General features: G+C 39.7%; 1 protein-coding gene across 3 annotated transcripts in view; it reads left to right on the forward strand.

The window, feature by feature from the left end:
* The first annotated feature begins 372 nt into the window (after nucleotides 1–372).
* LOC134790202 (syndecan) overlaps nucleotides 373–26,756 on the forward strand; it is a 596,526-nt gene continuing 570,142 nt past the window's right edge. For 2 of the 3 annotated variants that reach the window (XR_010144161.1, XM_063761035.1), the window contains exon 1: nucleotides 377–612. Coding sequence is in view for 2 of the 3 variants with exons in the window: in XM_063761035.1 (XP_063617105.1) it covers nucleotides 547–612 (66 nt within the window). In the remaining variant the exon portion in view is untranslated. Of the gene's footprint in view, nucleotides 613–26,756 lie in introns of all 3 variants that reach the window. The other variant, XM_063761036.1, reaches the window with a different exon arrangement.

A 26,756-nucleotide genomic window follows, 5' to 3' on the forward strand; every position in this document is an offset into this window, starting at 1 on the left:
AGAAGAATATCCAAGCTGCCTTTGTGTAATCGCGTCAAAGGGCGTGCAACCCTACTTTCACGAGACAGTCAGCTGTTAAAGTTTCCACCGGCGTCTGGCGCCTTATTAATGCCAGATTTATACTTCCGGCGTCCTAGCCGCAGCGAGAATTGCTCTGAGAACTTGCAGTTTGCTTGGCACCGATCGACCGAACTACAATAAGAGTTTCGGTTGTTTTTGAGAATGGGCCGAACGTAATAAATCCGAGTGCGTGACGCGAAATAGAACTCCATACTCCATCGACCATCGGGCGACGACCGCGACCCCTCCGCGTGAATGTAGTCGCGAGCAAAATGGCCGCGCACGCATCAACCGACATGAAGCGAGCTCCAAGCGGCGCTCAGTTTACTACAAGCGTCGACGGTGAAAGTACGTCGCTCCGCGTCCCTTAGTGCCCGAGTGTATGGTGCTGGTGTATTAACATAACAGCTAATTGTTCTGTGTCGTGTGATTGTTGTGTGGTGTTCTGATACTGCCGTGCGACCTCCCCGGGTCACATTTGTTGTGATGCATTTGAGGATATACCTATGGCTGTCTTGTGTAGCCCTCGCAGGATACGTTCGAGCGACAGAGGTAAGGGGGAACGTCTTAAATGCGGCATTCGGCCGGCTTTTTGTTGGCAGACGGGACTGGTATTGAGTTAGTCCAGGCGACTTGCGTAACATTCAATGTCAACAACGTGAACAGTTAGCAACCGATGTGCCGCGATCGCGATAGTCGTAACACTCGTAACTTGGATTATTAACGGCGCATTCGCTGCAGGAACCTTGAGCCGGTATAAACTATGTAAGCAAAGGTAATGGTTATGCTTGGTTCCTGTTGGTATCGGCTGTACGATAGCTGGCACTGGCAGTGTAAACAGTTAGCCGAAGGGTCGCCCACGGTGGGAGAAAGCTGGCCGGCGTGCGCTGCGCCCATTCGCCTTGAACTCGCCGCAGTGGGCTTCGTGCACCAAAACATGGCTCACACGTGGTTTGGATTCGGACCTAAGCCTATCATCTTATCGGACATGCATTGTTGACAGATTATACTATCTATCTACCTGAGATTTATAGCAACGATACTTATGGTATTCCTAACCTACCTACCTACATAATTATAGGAACTGCCAACAAAAAATTGCGCACCGCTGTCTAGAAATGTATGTGTAGGTATACTGTAGGTAAATAAAGTTAGTAGCTACCTACATAGGTATAAGGTCACTGATATGATAAGGGGCTATTCATAAATTACGTCATTTCAAATTAGGGGGGGGGGGGTCTGGACATCGGATGACGGTAGCATGAAGTAGGAGGAAATGGGGTCATTTGAAGCATGATTTTTGGATGATTATAGGGGGGGGGGGGGGGTCAAAAATCGTCAAAAATCGATGACGTAATTTATGGACAGCCCCTAAGGATAACCCAAGATACTGTTTAGCAAACTTAGAACCATGTCATTCTTAAACGACAATGAGAACGTTGTTTAAAAAACTTTACTTTGACAAAGTCCTATGAGCAACATCAATGTTGAAAACTGCAAGATCGACAATTAATTTACATTTAAAAATTGCTTCGAACGACGGGTCATTCATATTTAGGGTTGCCATACGTCCCGTATATACGGGACTGTCACCGTATTTAAGTATCACGTCCCGTATTTTTACTGGTCCCGTTTTTGTCCCGTATTTTGTCGACGGTCTGGCCTAGTGGGTAGTGACCCTGCCTATGAAGAGTATGAAACTGATGATCCCGGGTTCGAATCCTGGTAAGGGCATTTATTTGTATGGTGATATAGATATTTGTTCCTGCGTCATGGTTGTTTTCTATGTACCTATTTAAGTATTTATTTATATATTATATATATCGTTTTCCGAGTACCCATAACACAAGCCTAGTCAATTTGTGTAAAAATGTCCTATAATATTTATTTATTTATTAATAGCGCTCTAGAACAGGGCTCTCCACCTCAGGTAAAAAAGTTTTGGAGACCCCTGCTCTAGAATACCACTGTCCCTTATCAGTTCCGACTAATTATGGCAACCCTATTCATATTTGCAAATCATGTGTTTTTTAGTCTTTAATTTCCAACATAGTAATATAGCACCTACCTAATATCCTTATCCTTATCCACCAACTTCCAGATAGCAAGAAATGAATCTGCATACAAGACCATATAGTCGGAAGGAATCATTAGTCAGCTCTTCGACAACCTAAGTTATCAAGCAATTCCTTCAGACGATGACCTTGTCCAGTCCTAGGGCCTTCCTGGGAACCATTCGCTTTAATGACAGCAATAAAAGTGGCAAGAATCACACTAAGAAATAAAACCTTGTTCTTTTATTTTTGTTTAGGTAGGTACAGGCATCAAATAGATAGTGGCAGCCAAAGTGACCAAATAGGTAATAGGTATTACAATTTCTCAAATTGACAATTCCGTGGCATTTTTACTTCGTAAATAGGTACTGTCCATAAGTGTCCGTAAGTATGATGTATTTGGCACTTTCAAATTGTCTACGAACTACAATTTCTCTCCTCTCTGTTCATACTTACCCGGGTCAAAATTATTTTCGTTCTCTTGTTTCTGACCACTGTCACGCTTGTATTTGTGTCTTTTATCGAATAAATAAAAAAAGTCTAGTGCTATTGCATGTGTTTCTAGCTGTAGATTATAATTTACAATTTCATCTCATACAAAAAGCTACATTTCTCATTTTTTGGGGACAAAAAACAAGACAACGAAAAGAATTTTGACCCACCCCTATAAAAAGATTAAAATATTCGCCAATGTAACGCTACCGGACCTTTGCCAGACAGGAGTGATCTTTTGTTTGCATGTATTTATGGCCCGAACATTCCTGCCCGTTTCCAACAATACGAAGATCAAATTACATTTGTAACAAAGAATACGAGTACCTGAATGGTACGGCTTGTAATCTGATTTTTATGATCTTTTAAATGGGGTTGTCTGTTGAAATGGATGTTTGGGTTTGGATCTTTATTGGTTAATAAAGCCTGTTTTAATCTTCACCATACGCCTAATACTTAATAAGGATCTTAAGCACCATAGGTACCAAATTTCTGTAAACACACTAGCTTTGCATAAGGTAGTGTAGGTAGGTATACCTACACTACCTTACTCGTACCTACCCTATCCGAATAATTTTTCAAGAAATAAAAGTTTCAGGAACAAATGTTTTTTAAATACACACAAAAACTTTAATGCTTCCACTTGATCTAGTTGTCTAGTAGATCGATCCATTCCATAGTAGTACAGGCCGCGTAGCCAAGATGCCGATCGCTTACGCTCCGTGGCGATCGAATCTTTCCCTTTACAGTTCGATTTTTTTTGATATCACTATAGTTTGTTCATGAACGAAATCTGAGTATTCGGCGTTCTAATCGTTTAACAGCATTTGTCTAATTACTTAGATATCATTCTCATTAGCCGTAGAAAGTTACATTCATTAAGCGCTGCCTAAAGTTAGCAACTTAGCGCCGGTCGTGGAAATTGCCCTCGAACGAATGGTGCAAAGTTGAATGAATGGAACATTATGAAACCATAACATAGTTCACGTAATTTGCAGATTCACGAACGTGGCGGAAAAACCGATTATACGCCACTAACTAACGAATCTAACGATTCTAATTATTCGTAAACTGTACACGAGATTGCGAATAGCGTTTGGTATATCGCCTATTAAAGTGTCTAGGTTGTTTGAAACTGCAACGTAATCGTGAATCGATCGCCGTCGGATCGTTTTAACATTCATTTGAAACATAATCATAATCGGGTTGAGACCCTTGGCCCGTGGGATTCCTAATACTCTACAACTTTTTAAAGAGCTATCAAAAAGACATCGACTTCACTGGTGACCGAAGAGCTGGCAGCTTTCTCGCACAACATATTAGCATTGCAATACAGCGGGAAAATGCTGTCTTTATCATTTGTCACCATGCCTGTCACGTTCTAACAAGTAAGTGCGAAAGCGACGCATGGCATGACACGAGGTGATAAAAACGCCATGATACCGCTGCTGGATAACTTTTTCAAATACATATAAAGAGTTCGCGTTCAAAAGTATCTGTTCTTTTGTTTAACTGATACGCCTGATAAAGAATGGTATTTTGTTTAGTAAGTATAGTATAGATACTTTTGACGCGCAGTTTGATCCGCTTCTATAGATGTACTATACTACATGACACTTATTACATATATGTAGTTACATATGTAGTTATATACTATTTATATCTGTGGTATGCCTGCGTAATTTAGTCACAAGCACGCAGCCGCCTGCCTTTCTAAACAAATATAATACTAAGGCCTAGACTACAAGCTCGACGTTGTATGTACACAAACACGCATTACTAGCACAAAATGACTCAGTGAGCAAAATGCGATTTTGCTCACTGAGTCATTTTGTCTCACTCAGTGATGTTACTTAGAGTGATTCAAAATTACATTCAAGTTACCTTTATAGTCAAATGTAATTTCAACATGCGGGGTCTAATACAAGTTCGATATACTTGGGTTCTATTATCTCTGTCCCTCTAGGTATGTTCTCACTGCTTAGGGTGAAAAATTTTGTGTACTACACGAGATCAAAGTTATTTACATCTCGTGCGCTTTTGAATCCCTTACTACGCTCAAGATTCTAAATTATATTATAGAATCTTTCGCTTGCACGGGACTCAAAATAAGCACTCGAAGAAATATCAAACTTTGATCTCTTGTTGTACAAATAACTATTTCCATCGTATTTTCTCGGAAACGTTCGTATTTGTCATGCTACTTCAATCAACCTCAGTACTTTTTGTACCGAGACTGACTGAAATAGCAAAACACGTTCGAACGTTCCCGTGAAAGAAAATACAAAGGAAAATAATTGGGGCATTATCTATGAAAAGGGACCTTATTGTCGATGGCGCTTACGCCACACAGCGTCGTAGCTAGTTTGTTAGTGCACGACACCTTGCACTTTGTGACTATGCGCTGAAACTTGGCACAGTTGATTCTTAGCTGGTCATGAGCAGATACAGACCGGGAGACCTCGAGAGCCACGTCTCATTTAGTGGGGGGGAGGGGGGGAAGTTCGACGCCGCCGCGCTTCACTTGGAGCAACATTTCTCTAAAACTGTACCTATTAGGGAATGTAATATATCATTTTCGGATAAATTAAGGATGAGGAATCTAGTTTTGGAACAAAAACAATGCACTTTCTAACAAAAAAAAGCATAAAGTAGAAAAGACTAAAAAACGTATTTTTGATTTTTTCATAATTACCAATTTTTTTTTAAAGTATAGCAGGAATCTGAAAACAAAAAATACAGTCGTAAAGCTACACTTATTACGTTTCAGAAAATATATAGTTTATTATACAAAACTGTTGATAAATGGGAGATAAAAAATAATATTAAGCGTGGGCCAGAGTGATCTCAATACATAATATTATGAATGTGGGAAAGTTACTTATAATTTGTTCTACAATCGTTTATTTTTTAATAATTTCGTAAATAACTCGTAAACGGTAGCCCACAGCAAAAAAATATCTTTTACGTAAATAATCTGTTTAAGATTTCTTGTAAAATAAGTGCTCCTTTTTTTCGCTAAGGTCAATATTAAAAAAAATATTGAAGGGAGAAAATAAATACTAAGGTCCTCTTTTTTAGTAATTCGTAAATAACTCGTAAAGGATGTCCAATAGCAAAAAATATTTTAACACAAGAATAATTAGCATAAAATTTCCTACAAAAAAGGTTATTCAAACTTTTTCGCTAGGATCAATATTTAAAAAGGGGACCTTAGAATTTATTTTCTCTCTTTAATATCGTTTTTAATATTGATCCTAGCGAAAAAGTTCGAATGACCTTTTTTGTAGGAAATTTTATGTAAATTATTCATGTACTAAAAATTGTTTTGCTATTGGCCTTCGTTTACGAGTTATTTACGAATGACTAAAAAAGGGGACCTAAGTATTTATTTTCTCCCTTCAATATTTTTTTTAATATTGATGGTACCGAAAAACAGTAGTACTTATTTTATAAGAAATCTGAAACAGATTATTTACGTAACAGATATTTTTTTGCTGTGGGCTACCGTTTACGAGTTATTTACGAAAAACAAGAAAAATAAACGATTGTAGAACAAATTATAAGTAACTTTCCCACATTCATCATATTTTGTATTGAGATCACTCTGACCCACGCTTAATATTATTTTTTATCTCCCATTTATCAACAGTTTTGTATATTAAACTATATATTTTCTTAAACGTAATAAGTGTAGCTTTACGACTGTATTTTTTGTTTTCAGATTCCTGCTATACTTTAAAAAAAAATTGGTAATTATGAAAAAATCAAAAATACGTTTTTTATTCTTTTCTACTTTATGCTTTTTTTTTTGTTAGAAAGTGCATTGTTTTTGTTCCAAAACTAGATTCCTCATCCTTAATTTATCCGAAAATGATATATTACATTCCCTAATAGGTATAGTTTTAGAGAAATGTTGCTCCAAGTGAAGCGCGGCGGCGTCGAACTTCCCCCCCTCCCCCCCACTAAATGAGACGTGGCTCTCGAGGTCTCCCGGTCTGTATCTGCTCAAGACCAGCTAAGAATCAACTGTGCCAAGTTTCAGCGCATAGTCTCAAAGTGCAAGGTCCCCATACAACGGTGTGCAGTAACAAAGCAGCTATCGCGCGGCATTGTATTTACCTATATCGGAGCATCGCTAATAATGGCGTAAGCGCCGTTGACAATAAGGTCCCTTTTCATAGATAACGTCACAATTATGCACTACATCTGTAATTTAAGGGTCTGTAAGATACGAAATAAGAGAGTATACGTTCCTAACTATGTATGTAGTATTTTTTTTAAAGAATAAATGTTAGGGAGGACTCATGTTAGACCGAGCCGTGTCCGGGCCAGAGCTTCCGGCGCGGCGCTTACTTTTCTATGACATGACAGCCGATCACGTGATGCTTTCCATAGAAAACGATGCGCCGCAAGCTCCGGGTCGGACACGGCCCGGTCTAACGTGAGTCATCCTTAAGTCTCGGATCCTAACGATTGTATCTACTAAACAAACACGAACTAACGATATAGATATGCCATTTGCGAGCTAATTATTTGAGGTAGTTAATTAGTATTCTAGAGTCTAGAATCTAGACGTACTACTTAGATAGGATGTAACCCTAGCCTAACAGTGAGATCACCGGCACTGAGTGGCACGAGACGTGAATTGCCATTGTGTCCGATAATAATATGTTTGTCCGCTGGACCTTTTGGACCCTAGATAAGCGTACAAAGGAACTCGATATCATACCTATTTATAACCTTGCCTAGTATAATGGGTAGAAGTGTTTTCGGTGTTGTTACCTGTATACTGGTTTGATACTGGGAATCAGAGGTATTGTTGTGGAATTTATGTTACACCAAAAGTACTCAGCACTCACCAATTACCTGTTCGTCCCAGTAGCCGTAGAGACGTCTGGTTGTTGGTGCGCTGAGGCAAAAACCTTCCTTAGGGAAGTAGGTCGCCGCCTGCAAAAAAGGGACCTTGACCCGCGCTCCGGGTTTTTCCTGGTGCAAAGTCTGTCCATCGCAATTCAACGCGGTAACGCAGCGAGTGTGATGGGCACCTTTGCGCCGGGGGTAGCGCGGGGAGGCCTCTTTCAGTAGTTTTTATATTCCTTGTTTTATTTTAGATATATTTAGGGTTGTTAGTTTTAATTTAGTTTTATTCATAGATGTATTTAGTTCATAAGTTATTTATTTGTCCTTTTATTGTCTTTTACAATGAAATAAAATTTATGTTTATGTATTAGGTTTAGGTGTTTAAGTAAGATTTACAAAATTTAGATACCTTAGATGTTCGAGCTTTTTAGCTGTCACTGTGGGGTCAAGAACTTTTTACTACGAGTTAAGCGCGCGGTTGTTTTATGCGATAAACGCTGCGATAAACGCTGCGTTAAACGTATGCGATAATGGAATGTATGAAAAATGACAATGCGCTTACCGCTGCGTTTATCGCATGAAACAACCGCGCGGCGCGCGCTATAAGGTTATGCTACTTTTTTGTGTACATGATATAAAAAACTTACTTTAAAGCTTAAGCTTCGCACTTATCCTACAATAAAATGTGTCTACGTTTACCATAGCGCTTAACGCCAGTAGACTGCGCTAAGTTAGTACGCTAAAACTCAATTCCGATCATAAACTACTTTGTTTATGCTCGTAGTGCTCGTACTAACATGTGGCATCTATTAAGAAGTGATTTTGTGTTGGCGGCGTGTTATAAAACTGATCATTTACCTTGATTTTACTACTACGGGCATTTTTATCATTACGCCTACATCGATATTAAGTACACTCTGTTTCAAAGGTATCAAAGTTTACAATGCGATATCGTATCATTGCATCTCTTTCATTCCTGTGTGCCATATTTTGTGAAAGAGGAAGATGGAAAATTTCTCATTTCGAATGAAGGTTGTAATTGTGTCACAGTACTCAATACCCACGCAGTGTGTGGGATATCGAGCAATCGTGACTGAACTGCCATTATACTCGTAGTACTATTAACGTACTTGCAGGTAGGGCATTGTGTTAGTGGATGACTAATTATAATTACCTTACCTATTAATTAGATTGCCATGTGCACTGTTTTATTAAACAACTGTTTTCATAATAGCCACTTGCACCCCACTTACCCGGGGTTAATCGGTTAAACCGTTAACCCAGTGTCAAATTGTAAGTTTAAGAGCGGTTTCGCACTACGTCCGATCCGAATCCGATTCGAACCCGTGAAAATATGGTCCGTAGTAGCCGTAGAACTATTTCTATGGTAAGTTACGCACCGCACACGTTGAATCGAAAAGAAATCGGATGACGGAGTTCGGATCTAGTGCGTCACTTACCGTAGAAATAGTTCTACGGCTACTACGGACCATATTTTCACGTGTTCGGATCGGACGTAGCGCGAAACCGCTCTAACTCCAGGTTTAATCGGTTAACCCCGGGTGAGTGGAATGGTGCAAGTGGCGTATAGTGTAAAATGTTATTACACAAAACTTACAAACCATCGACTAAACATTTAAGAAACATCACGAAAGATTTCCAAACGCTTTCTCGTAACTTAAAATTTAACTCCCACGTCTAGAACTGCCTTGAGTTAACCGAAACCACAAACTAAGCAGTTAAACCCTGCCCACGCAACTTGCAGCTTAAGTGACTCTAACATTTCTGGTGAAACCAGTTGAATTCATGTTAAACCCGTATTAACACATTCATTGCCAAGAACACGCATGTGTGTCCATTTTGTACTGGAAACGGGGCGCCCGGCACCGAAAGTGTTAATGCAAACAAAATCGCTTAAAATCTACGTACGAGATGTTGGGAAATCATTTAATGTTCGCAGGCAAACGCAAAATTACTCGAGAGAAGTGACTTTACATAGAATTGTCCTTACGAGGTGACCCATGTTCATTTGCTGTTAAGTGTAGTCAGTTAGTAGTTAAGAAGTAATTTTAATCAATTTTCTTACATAGAGTCGAAACCACGCAAAATGTTCTTGCCATGCTACTTTAAGTTTGGAGCTTATAGGGATATGTATGCATTCTTACTGCCAAGTTTGTGCAAAGTTAGAGTGGTCAGAGTCTAAGGATCGGTTGCACCCAAAGCCCACGTGTATTGTTTAGGAAGTTAGTTTACTGCTGAGTGATGTTGATCAGTCTGTTGATTGTGGTTGGTTCAACTGGCCTTAAGTAAGGGTCGATTGCACCAAACCGTCTGTCACCGTTAAAGCGTTCGCTAAATTTTATTGTATGTGAAGTTTCATAGATCTCTGCTGCGTGACGTTGATCAGTCTGTTAACTGTGGTTGGTGCCTGGCCCTAAGTGTAGTGTATTGTAATGGACATCGTTCAAGTCTCATCAGCTATAACCTTAGTACATCACTGACAGTCTCACTCAGGAACTTTCTGACTTAAAGGTTGACTCACACCAGACCGGGCCGTGCCCGGGCCGGAGCTTCCGGCGCTTTGTGTTCTATGGAAAGACCAGCCGTCATAGAAAATGACATGTCGGACGCCTCGGCCCGGGCACGGCCCGGTCTAGGGTGAGTCATCCTTCAATCAATGACAGTAAAAAACTGACAGGTCATTAGATTGCATCTAATTAACTACGAATCAGTGTATAAAAACGCGAAAATGAACAAATCGTGAAGAATACCGGCAATAACGAAATTTGTCGGCGCAGCCCGAGACAGAACGTCGGTGGAAATAAAAGAGTGCAGCCCTGCATTCCGGACTCCCTGTGGTAAGCTACTGCCACCAGTTTTTCTGCAAACTTCAAATGAAATTCAACTCAGGCCCGCTGACGGCTTCTAAAATGCCTTCCATTCCAATGTATTTTTCCCCCCACGCAAAAAGAGGGGTGCTAAGGATGACTCACGTTAGACCGGGCTGGAGCTTCCGGGGCTTACTTTTCTATGATACAGGTGATCACATGATGCTTTCCATAGAAAACGATGCGCCGGAAGATCCGGCCCGGATACGGCACGGTCTAACGTGAGTCATCCTTTAAATCAATGACAGTAATAAGCTGATAGGTCATTACTGTCATTAGATTGCAATCTAATTAACTACGAATCAGGGTTTAAAGAACGCGAAAATGAACAAATCGTGAAGAATACCGGCAATAATGAAATTTGTCGGCGCTGCCCGAGACAGAACGTTGGTGGGAATAAAAGAGAATGCAGCCCTGCATTCCGGACTCCCTGTGGTAAGCTACTGCCACCAGTTTTTCTGCTACTTCACTTCAAATCAAACTCGACTCTAGCCCGCAGACGGCTTCTAAAATGCCTTCCATTCCAATTTCCAATGTATTTTTCACTCCCGACGCAAAAAGAGGGGTGTTATACGTTTGAGACCAATGTCTGTGTGTCTGTTTGTGGCATCGTAGCTCTCAAGCGGATGGACCGATTTCGATACGTTTTTTTACGTGAAAGCGAGCATGAAAAGAAATCATGCGATTAAAATTTGGTCTACGAAGTCTTATAGCCTGTGCACACCGGACGCGTCTGCGTAGACGTGCACGTGCGCGTTGTAATTATATAGATCTTTATGAGAGACGACACACCGCTTGCGTGACGGCTCCAACATTTTAGCGCACGTGCATGTCTATGCACACGCAACCGGTGTGCTCTGGTCTTTAATTCAAACATTAAAGTCGATGAGTAGAAAAAAGATGTTTATTTCTCGACTGCTGATATGACATAAAGGGCGAGCAGTGAGGGGTAAAAGTGTAATTGCAGGATTATGTCCGTTGTAGCCGGTGAATAACATTAGCATATCCAGAGGGGTGGTTTAAATACCGGGCTAATTTCTTCGCGGTTCTCAATATTATGACAAAGGAAGGATTATTCTATTTTTAATGGGCCCACTGTGACCGATTGACCATGACCCTTTTTATTTTTATTGTTAAGGGTTAGTTCCTCGAAAGTTAAGTGTTACTTGGGATAGTTAATATATTTTAAGGGGTCTTAAAAGGGGCTCTATTTGACTTTTAATGGACAATTGGAATGGGTTCATGTTCTTTTAACCCCTTTTAATTGTTAATGTAATCGTTAAAACTTGTAGTTAAGCATCTAAAAAGGCCAACCACTTTATCATTGTACTTTTATATCAGTTTACAACAACAAATTATTTTATTAAATTTGTATATCAATATCAGTGCGTTTTTGCCGCCCTAATTTCTTTGGACATGTTTTTGACGAAGCGTTTCGACATTTTGATGGCATGTAGGTATGTACATACTACGGGCGGTCACCGATGAGAAGGAAACGTATATAGGTATGTGCTTACAGGCCTGTGCACACCGGATGCGTGTGCGTAGACGTGCACGTGCGCGTTGTAGTATACAGATCCTTATGAGAGACGGCACACCGCTTGCGTAACGTGTGCGTGTGCGGCTCCAACATTTTAGAGCACCTGCACGTCACGCACACGCAGCCGGTTTGCTCTGGCCTCTAAAATGTCCTCTTTCTCAATTGCCAGCTTTCAAACCCAACCCTTTCGGAGTGATGTATGAAGCATATTAATTAGATGTACTCAGTGTAAGCAGCTACGTGTTATCGCCGAAATGCGATCCGATAACACTTGTTTAACGAGTTCACCGGCCGTGTTAGTACTAGCCACAACTCTTGACTGATCAGCATTGGACTTTATGTCTTTACTACAAGGTTTATGTTATGAATTGTCACTTGTGTGGATCCTAATATACTGGAGCTAAATATAGGTTAATAACAAACCAAATAAGTGGGTAGAGCGACAAAGGTTGACGGAGATTACGGTGAAGTGGGTAAACTAATATGATCACACGATTAGACTATACTCGTATTAAAATAGAATATTAATTAATCGATAGCTTGTTCATATGAGTTTGTGTACTGAAACTATAGTCCACGACCTGGACTCCAGGTGAATGCAGTTGATGGAAAGATATCATTTTTCGACTCGATGAGGTTGCATTTAGTTGATTACTCTAGTGCTAATTAATTGTCACTGTCTCTGTCATATAACCAGCTCGATAGCACCACAACGCTGCGTCCATACAAATATGTTTAAAAATCAGCAGTTCACTTCCCATAGTCACAAAGATTTTATAACATGGGTGTTTGTAATATAAATACAAAAGTTAAAGACATTACGACATTTACGACCCCTGCCGTTGATTCTCTAATACTCTAGGTTTGTAATATCACTTGTTTATCCCTCGATTTCGATAGCCCCTCAACAGCGAGACGACGAAGTGACGTCACCGACAGATACTTACCTGCCGGGGTGTGAAAATAGGCCGGCCGACCCACCCATTGTTCCCAGTTTTTGTCTCTGGGCCCGTTCGGCCCACCCCGGCAGCGTGTTTGGACATATTCTCATCGAGATCTCGAAGCCAGTGTAGCTTGAACCGTATCTAGCCGATTATAGTCCAGAACTTTTTTACTACACCAGCCCAATCCAAAGTATATAACTACATTTTGCCGCCGCAGGTCAGAGAGCAGGGATATCGTGTTTGCCGCCGGCCGAGGTTGCCGTCAGAGGTGGTTTTTCGGGCGGTCAACATGACAGCCAGCGTACGGAGCTGTGGACTTGTGGAGTGGTCTTGCTTGTAGCAGTATGTTCGTCATACTGTCAACGAACGGTAGCAGCAGTAGCCTGAGCAAAGTGTAAACACTAACAATATATAGTTTCGACTTCGAGAGTTTTTCGACCTACGAGCTGCCCCTTTTTTTGCACAAAAACTCAGCCTCACTGTGCAGAGGGGGAACGCGGCCAGCGTCCTGGGAACAATGCCACAGGCTAATTTAGGGCTAGATTTATGATTTATTTATTTTGTTATTTAATCTCTGTTTTATTAATAAAATTTGATTTGTTAAAAAAAAAAGTTTTGATGTGACAGGGACATAAGCATTGAGCAAATTGTCAACGACGCGGCGGCGTATAACAATGCGTGTTCTTATGCTGATGCGTCTGAGCTTTCTACTCTTTCGAGCTCTGTAAGCAATTTGAATGAGATATGTTCACAATCTCACCCAACTTTGAACTCTATCATAATATAACTTGACAACTAAATTCATAGCCACTATTCGCCAGTGGAGGTCCTTAATAACTGGTGTAATAATGTTTGGTTCTGTTTGTGAACATCACTGCGTTTCATGGAGTGGACTTTTATTTTTTAATAAATACCTTTTGACTTGTTCGTCATCGTTCGTTCGTCGATGAACTTGTTTTCGTGTAGCTACAATACGGTTCTGATGAGTCAATATGGATCTTTTTGATCAATTTTTTTTTTCAATTCATTCTCCAACATTTTAGCGCAAGCGCGCACGTCTGCGTACACGCAGCCACAGTATAAGAACAGTAGTGAATCTTCATAGAAATGTGCCGCTGCCGGCTTGAATGTGTGCGTGCGCGCCGGGCGCCGTGTACGCACGCGCTGCCACGCACACATTAGCATAATATACGGGGGAATACGGTGGCAGCAGTGTGGGCCGTACCGCGACTGTGATCGCGCGCATTCGAGTACGCTACCCGCCCGCTCGCATTTGTCTGCTCTGACGGTACGCCTTAATTTTTTTGATCATGACTATGAACAGAGGCAATAGTATAAGTAAGGTACTAGATTGAAAAGCTTGATTATATCACTATTGTATACAATACTTTTTCTACGAATCAACAAAAAAGTTGTTTTCTCGATTTTGGCCACCGTAGCCTATGGAGACTAACAAGCAACACTAAGTGGTTTTCGTAGTCTATGGATGTTGCTATATTAAGGGTATCACATGCGCGTTTCTGATTTATGAACCAATTGTTTCTACTATACAACCTAAAATAAATAATTAATTTAAGCTATGGTTTTGTTTCGTCCTCTTCACCGCGGCGAGCTGTGATTGGTCATTTTCATTATAGTTGACTAAACTGTATCGAAATGAATATTATAGTTGAGTTGGGAGCCCGTACATTAAAAATACCCATTTGCAGTTTGGTATAAGAAATCTTAATTCAAAAATTACAGTCGTACAGTAGAAAAAAAATATAGTGTCTCAATAACGACTCCTCAAACCCGGACTTGTCATTCTTCATAATACCTACTTGCCCATGCTTCCCTAAAACCTTTTTACTATTAAAGTTATACGTAAGGATGAGAATTCACTTTAACCGCTAACAATAAAGCGTTCCGAACATGCAGAAACCGGAGGAATATTTTTCTGTATCGAATTTATAATTTTTTTAATAACTGCCATTTCCTGATGTTAATATTTAAAAAGCGTTTTATTTATACTTCATTTATGAATTGATAGAACATTTCATTATATTATAATAAATAGAAACGTAGTGCTACTCATAATACGCAAATATATTTAACTAAAAATAAAAGCGACAACCCTAAGCGCCAACGCAAGAGTAGGCAAATAACTTGCCGAGCGGCCTTAGATTCACTACTGTTCTTAGTGTACTGTGACGCAGCCGGTGTGCGCTGGCCTTTATTCTTTATGAAATACTGATGGAAACAGTAACTGAAAAACAACGCGAGTGCATCCACCATAATAAACACACCTGTTATTTTATTAAATATTACGTGATTTAGCTCTTTTTGCGCAACTGATTAGAGTACGCGATATGATATTGCATTATCATATCAACACTGACATTAATTTAACTGCCTATACTACGAGTAGTACATGAAACAGGAGTGACCGAGGCAGGAATCAACATTGTGACATATTGAGGTTACAGAGTTTACAATGTACATTAGTGTATAAATTATACCCCACTTTCTAATTTCGGCATGAGGATTGAGGATAATTCACTAAATAAACCCTTTACAGAATTATTATCATTACAAACACTAATTCCTTGTACAAACAATAAAAGGCCTTATATTTTGAGATCGTTAGCAAACAAAGCCGGAGTTAAAACGCTCCACAAACATAATTTAAACTTTCATTAACCTCTCGGATTACCTAGTAACGTATTAGGGATGACGGATGTTACACCGTACCGAGTACGAACCGATTACGTTGAATATAACTTGTTTATAATACTCTGCAGTTTTTCTTTTCAATATACACGCGATTTTCCAGCCGAAAGACTGCGGGTCACGTCTGGATGAGATTAGCTCAGGACCGGGACAAGTGGCGTACTAGAAGAGAGGCCTATGCTTAGCAGTGGGCGATAAAGGGCTGATATGATGATGATTATACACGCGATTTTGACATATAGATGTCCCCGCTTACCCGTCAACCATTCCTGACAAAATGTATGGGGTTTGACATTGACCGTCAGTTTTGTGACGATTGCTCACCGGCCGTTAATGGTACACAGTTAAGTGAAAATGCCCATGTATAGGTAAGGCAGCAAGCATTTCATTTCGGCTTTGCGTTATGTAGTTATGTCACTTTCGTTTGCCGTATAAAAGAAATAGATACAGCACGAGGTGGCACGGTGGCACGGTACGGTGTAACGCGCATCCTTTACGCCAGATTCAGCACTTTTATTACAAATACAAAAGGATTTATGATCTGTTATCTTGTTAATGCTAGATAAGGATTCCCGTGGAGGCAGGTTTTGAAAATGGGGTTACACTGGCGTGCGCTTAATACCTCCACTAAGTACAGGTAGATATATAGAAATAAGTAAACAAAGTCGACAAAATTTATTACTGCGGAATAATTTTTACACGCCTTTAAGATACTGACAGTATAAGGTCCTGTAAATAGAATTTAGGGACGTTGGCTTGTAAAGGTGCTTGAAAAACTCGACTTTTTAAAATCAACTTGCAAAAATGGTCTAGAACTGTGTGTGGTCAAGTGTTTATCACTGGACTAAAAGCTATATACGATACCCTCTTCGACCCCAGACAGATATATGTCGCAATAATTCAGAATCAAGGCCGTTCGCAAATTTGCTCGGCGATAGGGAACGACCTTCCTAACGACTTGGATAAGACTTCTGAGAAACTTTTGAGTAAAACAGTCCACGTTTCAACTATGACCGGCGCTTGCAAAACCTGGTGTTATAAAACTTATAAATGATCTATGAATAGGAGATTAAAATACAAACTTAAGAATGCAGAATATTCTCTTCGGTTACCGCAATAGTTATTCATGCCATGAAATAAAACTATGTAAGTAAATGGATTATATCGCGTATAATGAATTTAAAATACATCCCGACGTCTTGAACTCTTTACAGCGTTCGTGGTCAACGGGTGACTAAAAAAATATAATACTCACCTCTGTCAAAATTTACATTGTGCAAACGCAAATATATATACATACAAAAATAATGAAACAAAATTTTTAAAATTTACTATACGCGATATAATCCGTTTATGTAGTATTTCTTACAATGCAGATTAAAAGTAGAAAGAGACGAATTCGAAGACCTCCACAGGATAGCTCCAAAACATAACACATCTTTATACAAAAATATTGAAAACAAAGTAGGGGAAGGTGACATTAGAGGAGCAGCTCGTCTACTTTTTTCGACAGACTGTATTGCTCCTAATAACCGGGGCCGATTGCATAACAAACTACAACTAATATTACAAGCGGAACTCCTTATTTAATAAGTGAAATTAGAAAAGGAGTTCCGCTTGTAATATTAGTTGTAGTTTGTTATGCAATCGGCCCCTGGAAACTCTTTCAGCTTTAAAAACCAAGCATCCATCGCCATCAACAAACCAAATCCTCCCCGATCCTCCAGATTTATCAACACCTCCCCTCACTACCTCTACCGATGGGGTCCTTAAAGCTATCATGTCCTTCCAGAGCGGCTCAGCTAGTGGGCTGGATGGGTTGACCCCACAACACCTCAAGGACCTCTTCGCACATAGTTCAGGCAACGACGGCGATCTGCTCCTCAAGTCACTGGCAGACCTAAGCAACCTTATGCTATCGGGAAAAATACCTACAGAAGTTACGAGCACACTGTACGGCGCCAACTTATGTGCGCTTTTGAAAAAGGATGGTGGCATCAGGCCAATTGCTTTGGGTACAACGTATCGCCGTCTTGTAGCTAAAATCGGCTGCACTGCTGTATCCCGCCCTCTAAGCGAGTACTTCCAGCCCACTCAATTGGGTTTCGGTTCAAAGGGGGGTTGTGAGGCCGCGGTCCATGCACTCAGGACTCATATAACGCAAACCTCTGGTAAGGTCCTGTTGAAGGTGGACGTGAAAAATGCTTTCAACAGTGTCGACAGAGCTGCCCTCTTAGAACAAACACGCATCAAAGTACCACAAATTTATAACTTTATTTGGCAGTGCTATAGCAACGCCTCCCAATTACTTTTTAAAGAAAACCATCTCTCCTCAGCCGTAGGCTGCCAACAAGGCGACCCGCTTGGCCCCGCGCTTTTCAGTTTAGCGATTCACCCAATAATAGCAAAATTAAATTCCAAATTTAATGTGTGGTACCTAGACGACGGCACCCTAGGAGGTGATGTAAGCGAAGTCCTAGAGGATTTTCGCGTTTTAATCGAAGAATTCCGCGGTATCGGATTAGAACTGAACTCTTCTAAATGTGAACTTTTCTTTTCCGATACAAGTCTAGACAAAGATTTCGTACTTTCTAAATTCCGTCGTCTTGCTCCTAGTATTCAAATTACGGAGAAAAGCTCACTTCACCTCCTAGGGGCACCTGTGTTGGACGAATCATTTTCAGATTTTTTAAAGAACAAAATTAAAAACCTCAACGAAGTTTCGGATCGCATGTCCAAAATTAATGCTCATGTAGCGTACACCGTTATCCGATACTGCCTTTTTGTACCAAAATTCACCTACGTTCTAAGGTGCAGTCATTTTTGGAAATTTCCCACTCTTTTAGAAAAAATCGACAAAATTATTCAAAATCTATTAATTTCAGTTATTAACATAAATTTGGACGACCGCTCATGGACCCAAGCTTCCCTGCCGATAAGGCATGGTGGCCTGGGTATCAGAAAAGTGTCTAGCGTATCGCTCCCTGCATTTCTGTCCTCAACAAATAGTTCACAGGTACTAGTTTCTAAAATTCTACAGTCCCCAATCGACCAATTAAACATACCTTTTAATTTAGAGGCTAGAAATGCATGGAGCGATTCTTGCCCAAACACTGACCTGCCCGATAATCCCAATTCGCAGCGTCGATGGGACGAGCCGCTTTGTAGGCTGGTACGGCATAATCTGTAGGTACCAAACGGCAACCAGCCTACATGAGCGCGCTCGCCTGCTCGCCGCTTTCGAGTGGGAATCCGGGCAGTGGCTCCAAGCTCTGCCTTCCATTTCAACAGGAACACTCTTGGACAACTCCACCTTCCGCCTCTCCGTCGCTCTCCGCCTGGGAGTGAACTGTGTTGCCCCACATCGCTGTCGCTGCGGTGACCCAGTGGACCGGTTGGGCCACCATGGTCTATCCTGCGGCAGAAGCGCTGGGCGTGCCCCCCGCCATGCCAGCCTTAATGATGTCATCCGTCGGGCCTTAGCCAGTGCGGGAGCACCGGCCGTTTTAAAAACCTACCGGCCTCGCCCGCGATGACGGTAAAAGACCCGACGGTATGACCCTAGTGCCGTGGAAGATGGGACGGCCGCTGGTTTGGGACGCAACCTGTGCCGATAGCCTAGCCTTGTCCCATCTCCACGGCACTGCAGTGAAGGCTGGCTCGGCTGCCAATTCGGCCGAGCTTCTCAAGCGGCGCAAGTATGCAACCATAAATAGTGGTTGCATATTTGAGCCGTTTGGGGTTGAGACTATGGGGCCTTGGGGGGAGAGCGCGAGATTGTATGAAATTATATTTGTTTTAACTTAATTGACTCGAATTTAATTAAATTGATTTTATTATTTTTAATTACCATTATTTGTAATTTTATCCAATTTATTTTATTTTGTTTTATTGTTTTAATTTAAATTATTTGTTTTTAATTAAATCGAATTTGTTTTAACCTAATTTAATTAGTTTTAAGTACTTATGTTGTGTGCCCTAGCAGGGCGTCATGGACTGACTTTATTTAATTATTTACACCTGTTTGCCTTTATGTACATGATTATACAATGAATAAATGAAATAAATGAAAATAAAAGAGTTTTCAGCGAATGTAGCCGCAGGTTAATTGAGTTGACGCGTGACCAGAGGGCTGGGTCATATCTAGCGCAGCGGATCAGCATTGCCATACAACGGGGCAATGCTGCCAGCCTTCTGGGCACGCTTGCAATAGACGGCGATCTGGGGCAAATTTTCTATTTATAGTTTATTTTTAAGCTTAGTTTTTAATTTTAGTTTGTATTTTCTATTTTAAGGCTTTTTATTGTTTAAAAAGAGTATTTGGCTGTATTTAAAATAAAGATTTCTACCCAAAGTAGAAATACAAAACCTGTATTATTGTTGCCAAAGAGCGATCTCTTTCACACAACGTCTGGATAGTGGAAATAACACACACAACCAAGAAAGATAAATATGTTAGGAGAGTTTTAAACCTAATTTTGCACCGCAAAATGTACGAGTAATATTGATTTCCCTAAATTATATGCCCATCAATCATCCTTTCAAAGAGAACAACTCGACAACCCAAAACTTTAATCCTCCAATAACAGACTATTTCTAATACCGCAAAGGGCCCAAATATTTGAGTTTACTGATGGAAAATAAATAGCAGCACGGACTCAAAAGAAATGTTGAAAGTTCGTTGTTTAGATTAAAGTGGACGGTGGCGGTGGTTGCTTTGAGATACTTGGCGGTTGGGAAAGTCGGCGTTTGCTAGTTTCGAGGGTTTGTTCAAATAACGCTGTTACAGGGGGTTTTAGAGTCTGTGCGGAAAGTGAAGAGTCGTGGAATGTAAGGGAGCCCATACATTCTACGACTCTTCTCTTACCGCACAGACCATATTTATTTATTCCAATGAATTTTAATGTCAGGATTAGACATAGAGATTTTTCTAGCACGAACGAGGCAATGCTAGTGACTACCTTCCGGTATTTAGTTTATTCTTGTTAATTTATTTCCAAATGTGGCCTTTGTATATGAAACTTATAAGATAGGTATCGATAAACTAAATATCGGAAGGAAGTCACTAGCGTTGCCTCCTTTGTGCTAGAAAAATCTCTATGTTCAATCAGGATATATTAAATATGTAAACTTAATGCAACAAACAATTATTTTCACTTATCATTTTCTCGTACACTTACGTTTAATATTTGGCCTGACGTTTTAAACGAAACGGTACGAATTCCCGTTTCAGTATTAAAATTATGTGCAACAAACAATGTTTGAAAATAAAATTATAATAAAATTATAGTTGGCTTCGATAACAGGAAGAGCAGACGACACAACTTTCAATATTACATTTTAAGACCATACAACAATACGTATTCAAACAGAAGATTACAACAATCGGAGGAAAATCATTGAAGAACGGTCAAGATTTCATTACTCTCAAGAGTGAAGAGAAAAGTTAGAAGAACTCATGTTTCTGTAGAGCCATTATAACCGGTTCTCTGAATCTCAAAAAAAGGTTCAAAACAGGAATGACTCATCTGAATTGACCCGTGGACTTCCGTTACAAAATCTAACAACACTGACAGTTGGCTTCCAGATGTAGCATGTTAATCATGTCCGTGACCGCGTACTACAGTTTACACCATAATACGCAATAAAACACAACAATACACTCATTACACAATATTGTTAAAACAGTAGCCGTTTATCGTATACAAACATCGCTTTGATTTCCGTTGTATGCTTTGTAAAGGCTGACAAAAAACGGTATTAACATTAAAAATCTAGAAAATTAAATGAAACCACATTGCATAAACAACAAAAACAGATTTTTATTGAATCAATATTTCTCGATTTGAAGTTTTTTGGGAACGCCATAAAAATATACAGGCGGCTCAAAAACCTCCACTTATAGCAACTAGGTACCTAATCAGATAATTTGGTTTGGTTCCATACAGTCTTTTTTTTGACATTCTGAACAAGAAATACATATCATTCAAAGTATGTAACTGAGAGGTAAAAAAACTTTTACCGACCACCTATTCCAACGAAAAATTCTATTTGAAAAACTGCATGCTAAACCATGTGCGGAAAAACTCCAATCAAAATCAACCGCATAACAGTTGCGAACGGAACGCACACTGGATAAAAATCAGAATCATTGAAGCCGTTTCTGTTCTTTATGGTATTAGTAAAGTTTCCACCACGTTTCGCAGGAACTTTATTTACAAAACTTTCCTCTTTATGACTATATTCTTAAGTGCTGGCTAACTCGGTTCACAGGATGTTTTGCTCGGATATTGTTGATTTGCGATTTGGCTCCATTGCCAATTTCGTACTTAAATTTTACATATGCATTATTCGGGGAATAGCAACGCGTGGGATTTTCTGATGTGGGTCATTTCTTAGAGTAAACAAGATGAAATTGTCTTATTAAATAGTAGGCGAATTGATATTAATCTAAAGGAAATATCTTATTGAAAAATTTTTGAAAGTTTCCGCGAGTGTCACATCTGTATCATGGATATTGCTTACAATTTACATCCTTTTTTAAGTTTTAAAAGTGTTCTTAAAGCTACAGAACCCTAACACCCGACGTATTACAGAACACAAGAATTCCGTACCCATTCCGTTCCCAGTCTAGACCCGAGTTAGCACTTCAGAGACAACAGAGCCTCTACCATCAGTTTTAACATTGACATAACGCTCACGTCTACGTAATTTACTTTCTGTACATCTCGCTTCCACTATTGCTCGCATATGCGAGTACGAGCGAGATGCATAGAAAATAAGTTACTTAAACGTGAGCGTTATGTCAATGTCAAAACTGGTGGTAGCCGTACAGCTGGCGCCCCGAGCGAGCGGTCAATTTGCAGTTTATATTTAGAACTTATGTGGATTTACGAGTATGTGCTTTCATGGTAACTGGATGGCCTATATACCTACACAAATGCTTCTAAATTTAACGACCTCCTAGCCTAGTCGGTAGTGACCCTGCCTACGAAGCAGGAGGTTCCGGGTTCAAATCCTGGTAAGGGCATTTATTTGTGTTTATCACAAATATTTGTTCCTGAGTTATGGATGTTTTCTATGTATATAAGTATTTGTATGTGTATATTATATATATCGTCATCTAGTACCAACAACACAAGCCTTATTGAGCTTACCGTGGGACTAGGTCGATCTGTGTAAAAAATTGTTCTATAATATTTATTTCTTACTGTTTTTTTCTACAAATATAAATATATTTTTTTTACTAGCCTATTCTGATTTCTGGTGTCCTACTGTTATATTATTAGGCAAAGGCCTCTCTCCTTGATCTTCACGACTCCCGATCTAGTGCCTCTTCCGGCCAGATGTTCTATAAAATGTATTTATTTTATACAACAAATATTATGTAAATAAAAAATATTTGCACATGTTGCATTTCTTGTAAACAAACAATACTTTAAATTACATTCATATGATACAAACTTAGAGCATTTAATAACTGGAGTCTCCTTTAAGAGTTTACCCCTCTGCCGAAATCTTGCACAATTGTGCAAACTTTTGTATGGACTGACATGGCTACTTGTACGTTATAATACGTACGATATAGCAATACATTTGACGTATTGCTATTTCGCCTCCCCCGCAAAAATCGGCAAACTGTTTCGTACAGAAAATGACAGCCGTGGCGTCTCCAGTTACTAAATGCTGATTAACAGTCCGCCGGACGGTATCGGCCTGTCAGTTGTTCGGAACTGTCAAAATTTTGTTCTAACTGACAGGCCGATACCGTCCGGCGGACTGTTAATCAGTGGGCCCCTTAAGAATACAAATTATAACAAAATTGTCAAGCGATCTAATCGATCGCGATTAGGTAAATCTAATGTTTATTCAATGCTTTTGAGTACTGAGGATTATTAGGTAAGTAGGTATGGCAATGTCATTGACTTATATGTAATTTTCTTGTACCGTAACCATGACCTATCTTAACATAACTATTTTGGCAATCGTATAAAAACTACCTACGTAATCAACTAAAAGTGGTCAGTCGACACTATATTTATCTCCTCTATTAACGGTTTATATTAAGATGATTTATTCTTAGAAATCTTACTCAATATAATCGTGCTGGCAGATGACAATCAAGACATTATAAACATATGGTGATGACACATTGTTATACAAACGTATATGATAAAACAGGCGGCACACATGGTAACGCTATTTCGCGTAAGACCTTATGAATCATGATTTCGTAGAAAATCGTAGAGATAAACGATAATTTTATGTACTATACTAAAATTAATACTTCTGTTGACATGACTGGAGCAACCGGCGTTTAACCTTTTGGACGCCAATGACAGATATATCCGCACCGCAGGTTCAACGCTAAAGACTGATTAATCGGTCACAGACCACAGAGCAACATAGACCTACGTGCATATGCATAAAGTTCAATTTCAGTTTTGACACTTCGGCGTCCGCGTGACAGCTTTTGTGTTTGACGCGGCGTCCAAAAGGTTAAAGTGTATCTTTAACTAACATTGAAAGTGGCGAGGCCATGTAAGGCGGTTCAGAAGGTCTTCACATTGGATGCTGTCCGCACGCCGCTCGGGTGTGCGATCGGGATGTCACTATATATACGTATATATCGCTATCTCGCTTACACACCGAAGCGGCGTGTGAGCATCAGTGTGAAAACTTCGTAAAGATACTTTTATAGAACCGAATAGATTGACATTAAATCTGAATTAATAATGGATTCAATACATTCCGATGTTCAACTAAAATTACTAAAACATTCCAATCTTGTAATGTTTTCGCGACTCAATTATATTCGAGATGCTCTCATGATTCGTGCATTGCATAATGGAACGAGAATGCACGCTGCAAGACGTTTATACATTTATATGCGGGTTACGATCCCGTGTCACGCGCAGTACTCTCATATTCTTATTTGTATATCGGTGGAAACATATATTATGGTGTTTATTCGATTGGCTGTATTTGCGCAAGTCTGTATCTCTTTTGTTTTATATATGTATAGGAAAGAGATGAAATAAGAATATTTAGGGAAAATACGGCGAAGAGAACAAGATCCTATGTATACCTACTTAAGTGTACCGTAAAACGGGGTGAGTAGGTTTCGCGGGGAGAGGTGGGTTATGAATGGGGAGAGAAGGTTTGAGAGGGGGGTGAGAAGGGATTTTAAGGCTAATGCTACAAAATAATGTATTCCAATTTAAAATGGAGCTATAGTAATACGCATTTGTATGAAAACCCCTCTCACCCCAAATACGAGGCACTACGGGGTGAGGTGGGTTTTCCTCTTTATCGTCAAAGTTATGAAATGGAACTACTCAAAATAAAATAAAAACTAAAATACAAACGTCCGGAACACTTATTATATACACCATTCACTTTTCATATGTAAAAATAAAATGTTATCGAGGTTTGAATTTCAGTTTTGACCCTACTCACCCCATTTTACAGTACTTAAACATGTCAATAGTACATGTTTAAGTACCGCCTTAAGTGTATGTAAGTTGCAGTGGTTTACCGCCTGTCAAACTTATGTGTAAGTAAGCCCAAGATGAAGTGAAATGTTTTGAGACCTGAAGTTACAGGGCAAGCCGGTGCGATTCGAGTCCCACGGTAGCTCCAACTGTTTAAAACGACGGCGACGGCCTTTTAAGATTAATGAAGGCATTTTCGATTCAATACTTAAGATAGCATCTAAATTTATAAATATAAGAATGAAATTGAACGAGGTAAGTTACCATATGAATAAAAGATTATCCTGACAATAATCTGATCAGCCTGAAAATCCTGACGATTTCCTGGATGATCCCCAACCTTGTTACATTCCTGCTCTCTCTCTCTCTGTTTTACAAGTTTTACAGCATAACCTTCCTTGTCCTCTGCCCAACTCTAAACCTTCTAGCTAGCTTCTAATGGTTATCTTATCTTATTGTTTTCATGTCATCGTGTCATCGACCCATAGGGATCTTTTGTGCAATTACCCCCTAAAAAGATCCGTCAACTACTTAAGAGCTTCTAATGGTTAGTTGACTTGCCAAGTCTTCCCGCAATCCTGACAATAGACCAAAAATCCTGACATCAGGGGGAATCCTGACGTATTGCACGTAAGCCTATCGGTATGCTAAACGTTCCTTAGCTAAATTGATATCTTTAGATAACTGGTCAGGCCAAGGCTCGCTCATTACGCGCGGCCGTAATGTCCAATTTGTATCAATGCAGATTGGTTCAATCCATTTGGTTAGACGCAATACGGGCCTAACTCGCCGCATCCGTCTTAGACAAGGACTCTGCGTTAAGGTGAAGCAGTCTTACGAATTTTTAAAAGCCGATGGGGCAGGGAGCCTAGACAATCGTTTAACACATTCATTGCCACCCAGCCAAACAAGACGTCTGCGCCAGGCCACAACAATATTGTCATTTAAGGCCGTTCCCTGAGCCAGAAATGTAAAAATACCCCAATAATTATCCTATTTTTCTAAGAAACGGTGATATTTGTAGACGTGGGAAAAATAAATATAATTCTTGATTATATTATCTTTAATAACACAGCTTTCGATACACGATTCATAACACTTCGCTCGATACAATTTATTCCCAAAGTAACCTCCAATTCGAATTTTTACTCCAACTTTACTCGTTTCTTTACTATGTGACACTATGAAACAAAAAAAGGAGAAAAATCAATCATAACTATAACAGTAATTTGACAGCTTTAGAAAAACGATAATTAGAGGCAATATTTTTAAAATAAATAAACATCAACTAATTCTATCGTAACAAAATATCGACTCCGGCCTGCATGCTCTATCTCCGTCCGTCTTTCGAAATGAGACAGTGATGGCTGAGCGCTCGTGCCAGACGGACCTGTACTAGGTGTCCCCAAAACAAATATAAGATTTACTTATAAAAACTGTGCTGTGTTGTGTGTCCTAGTGATATACCGTGTGCACCAAAACCTTTAAGTTATAATGGGTAACAAGCAATTGAATAAAAAGAAGACATCTCGAAAAAGACAACTCGGAAGATTCCAACGAACAATGGAACTAACGTAAGTAAAAATGTATATTTATTACACAGTGAAATACGTAATTATTACTTAATTTAATATATACTTGATCGTACTAATTAGTAATCCATATAACTTAAAACATTCTAGAATTTAATAATCGCTCCATCTACCGGTTAA

The sequence above is a fragment of the Cydia splendana genome, chromosome 4 (genome assembly GCF_910591565.1).
Source record: "Cydia splendana chromosome 4, ilCydSple1.2, whole genome shotgun sequence".
In the NCBI taxonomy this organism is placed as follows: domain Eukaryota; kingdom Metazoa; phylum Arthropoda; class Insecta; order Lepidoptera; family Tortricidae; genus Cydia; species Cydia splendana.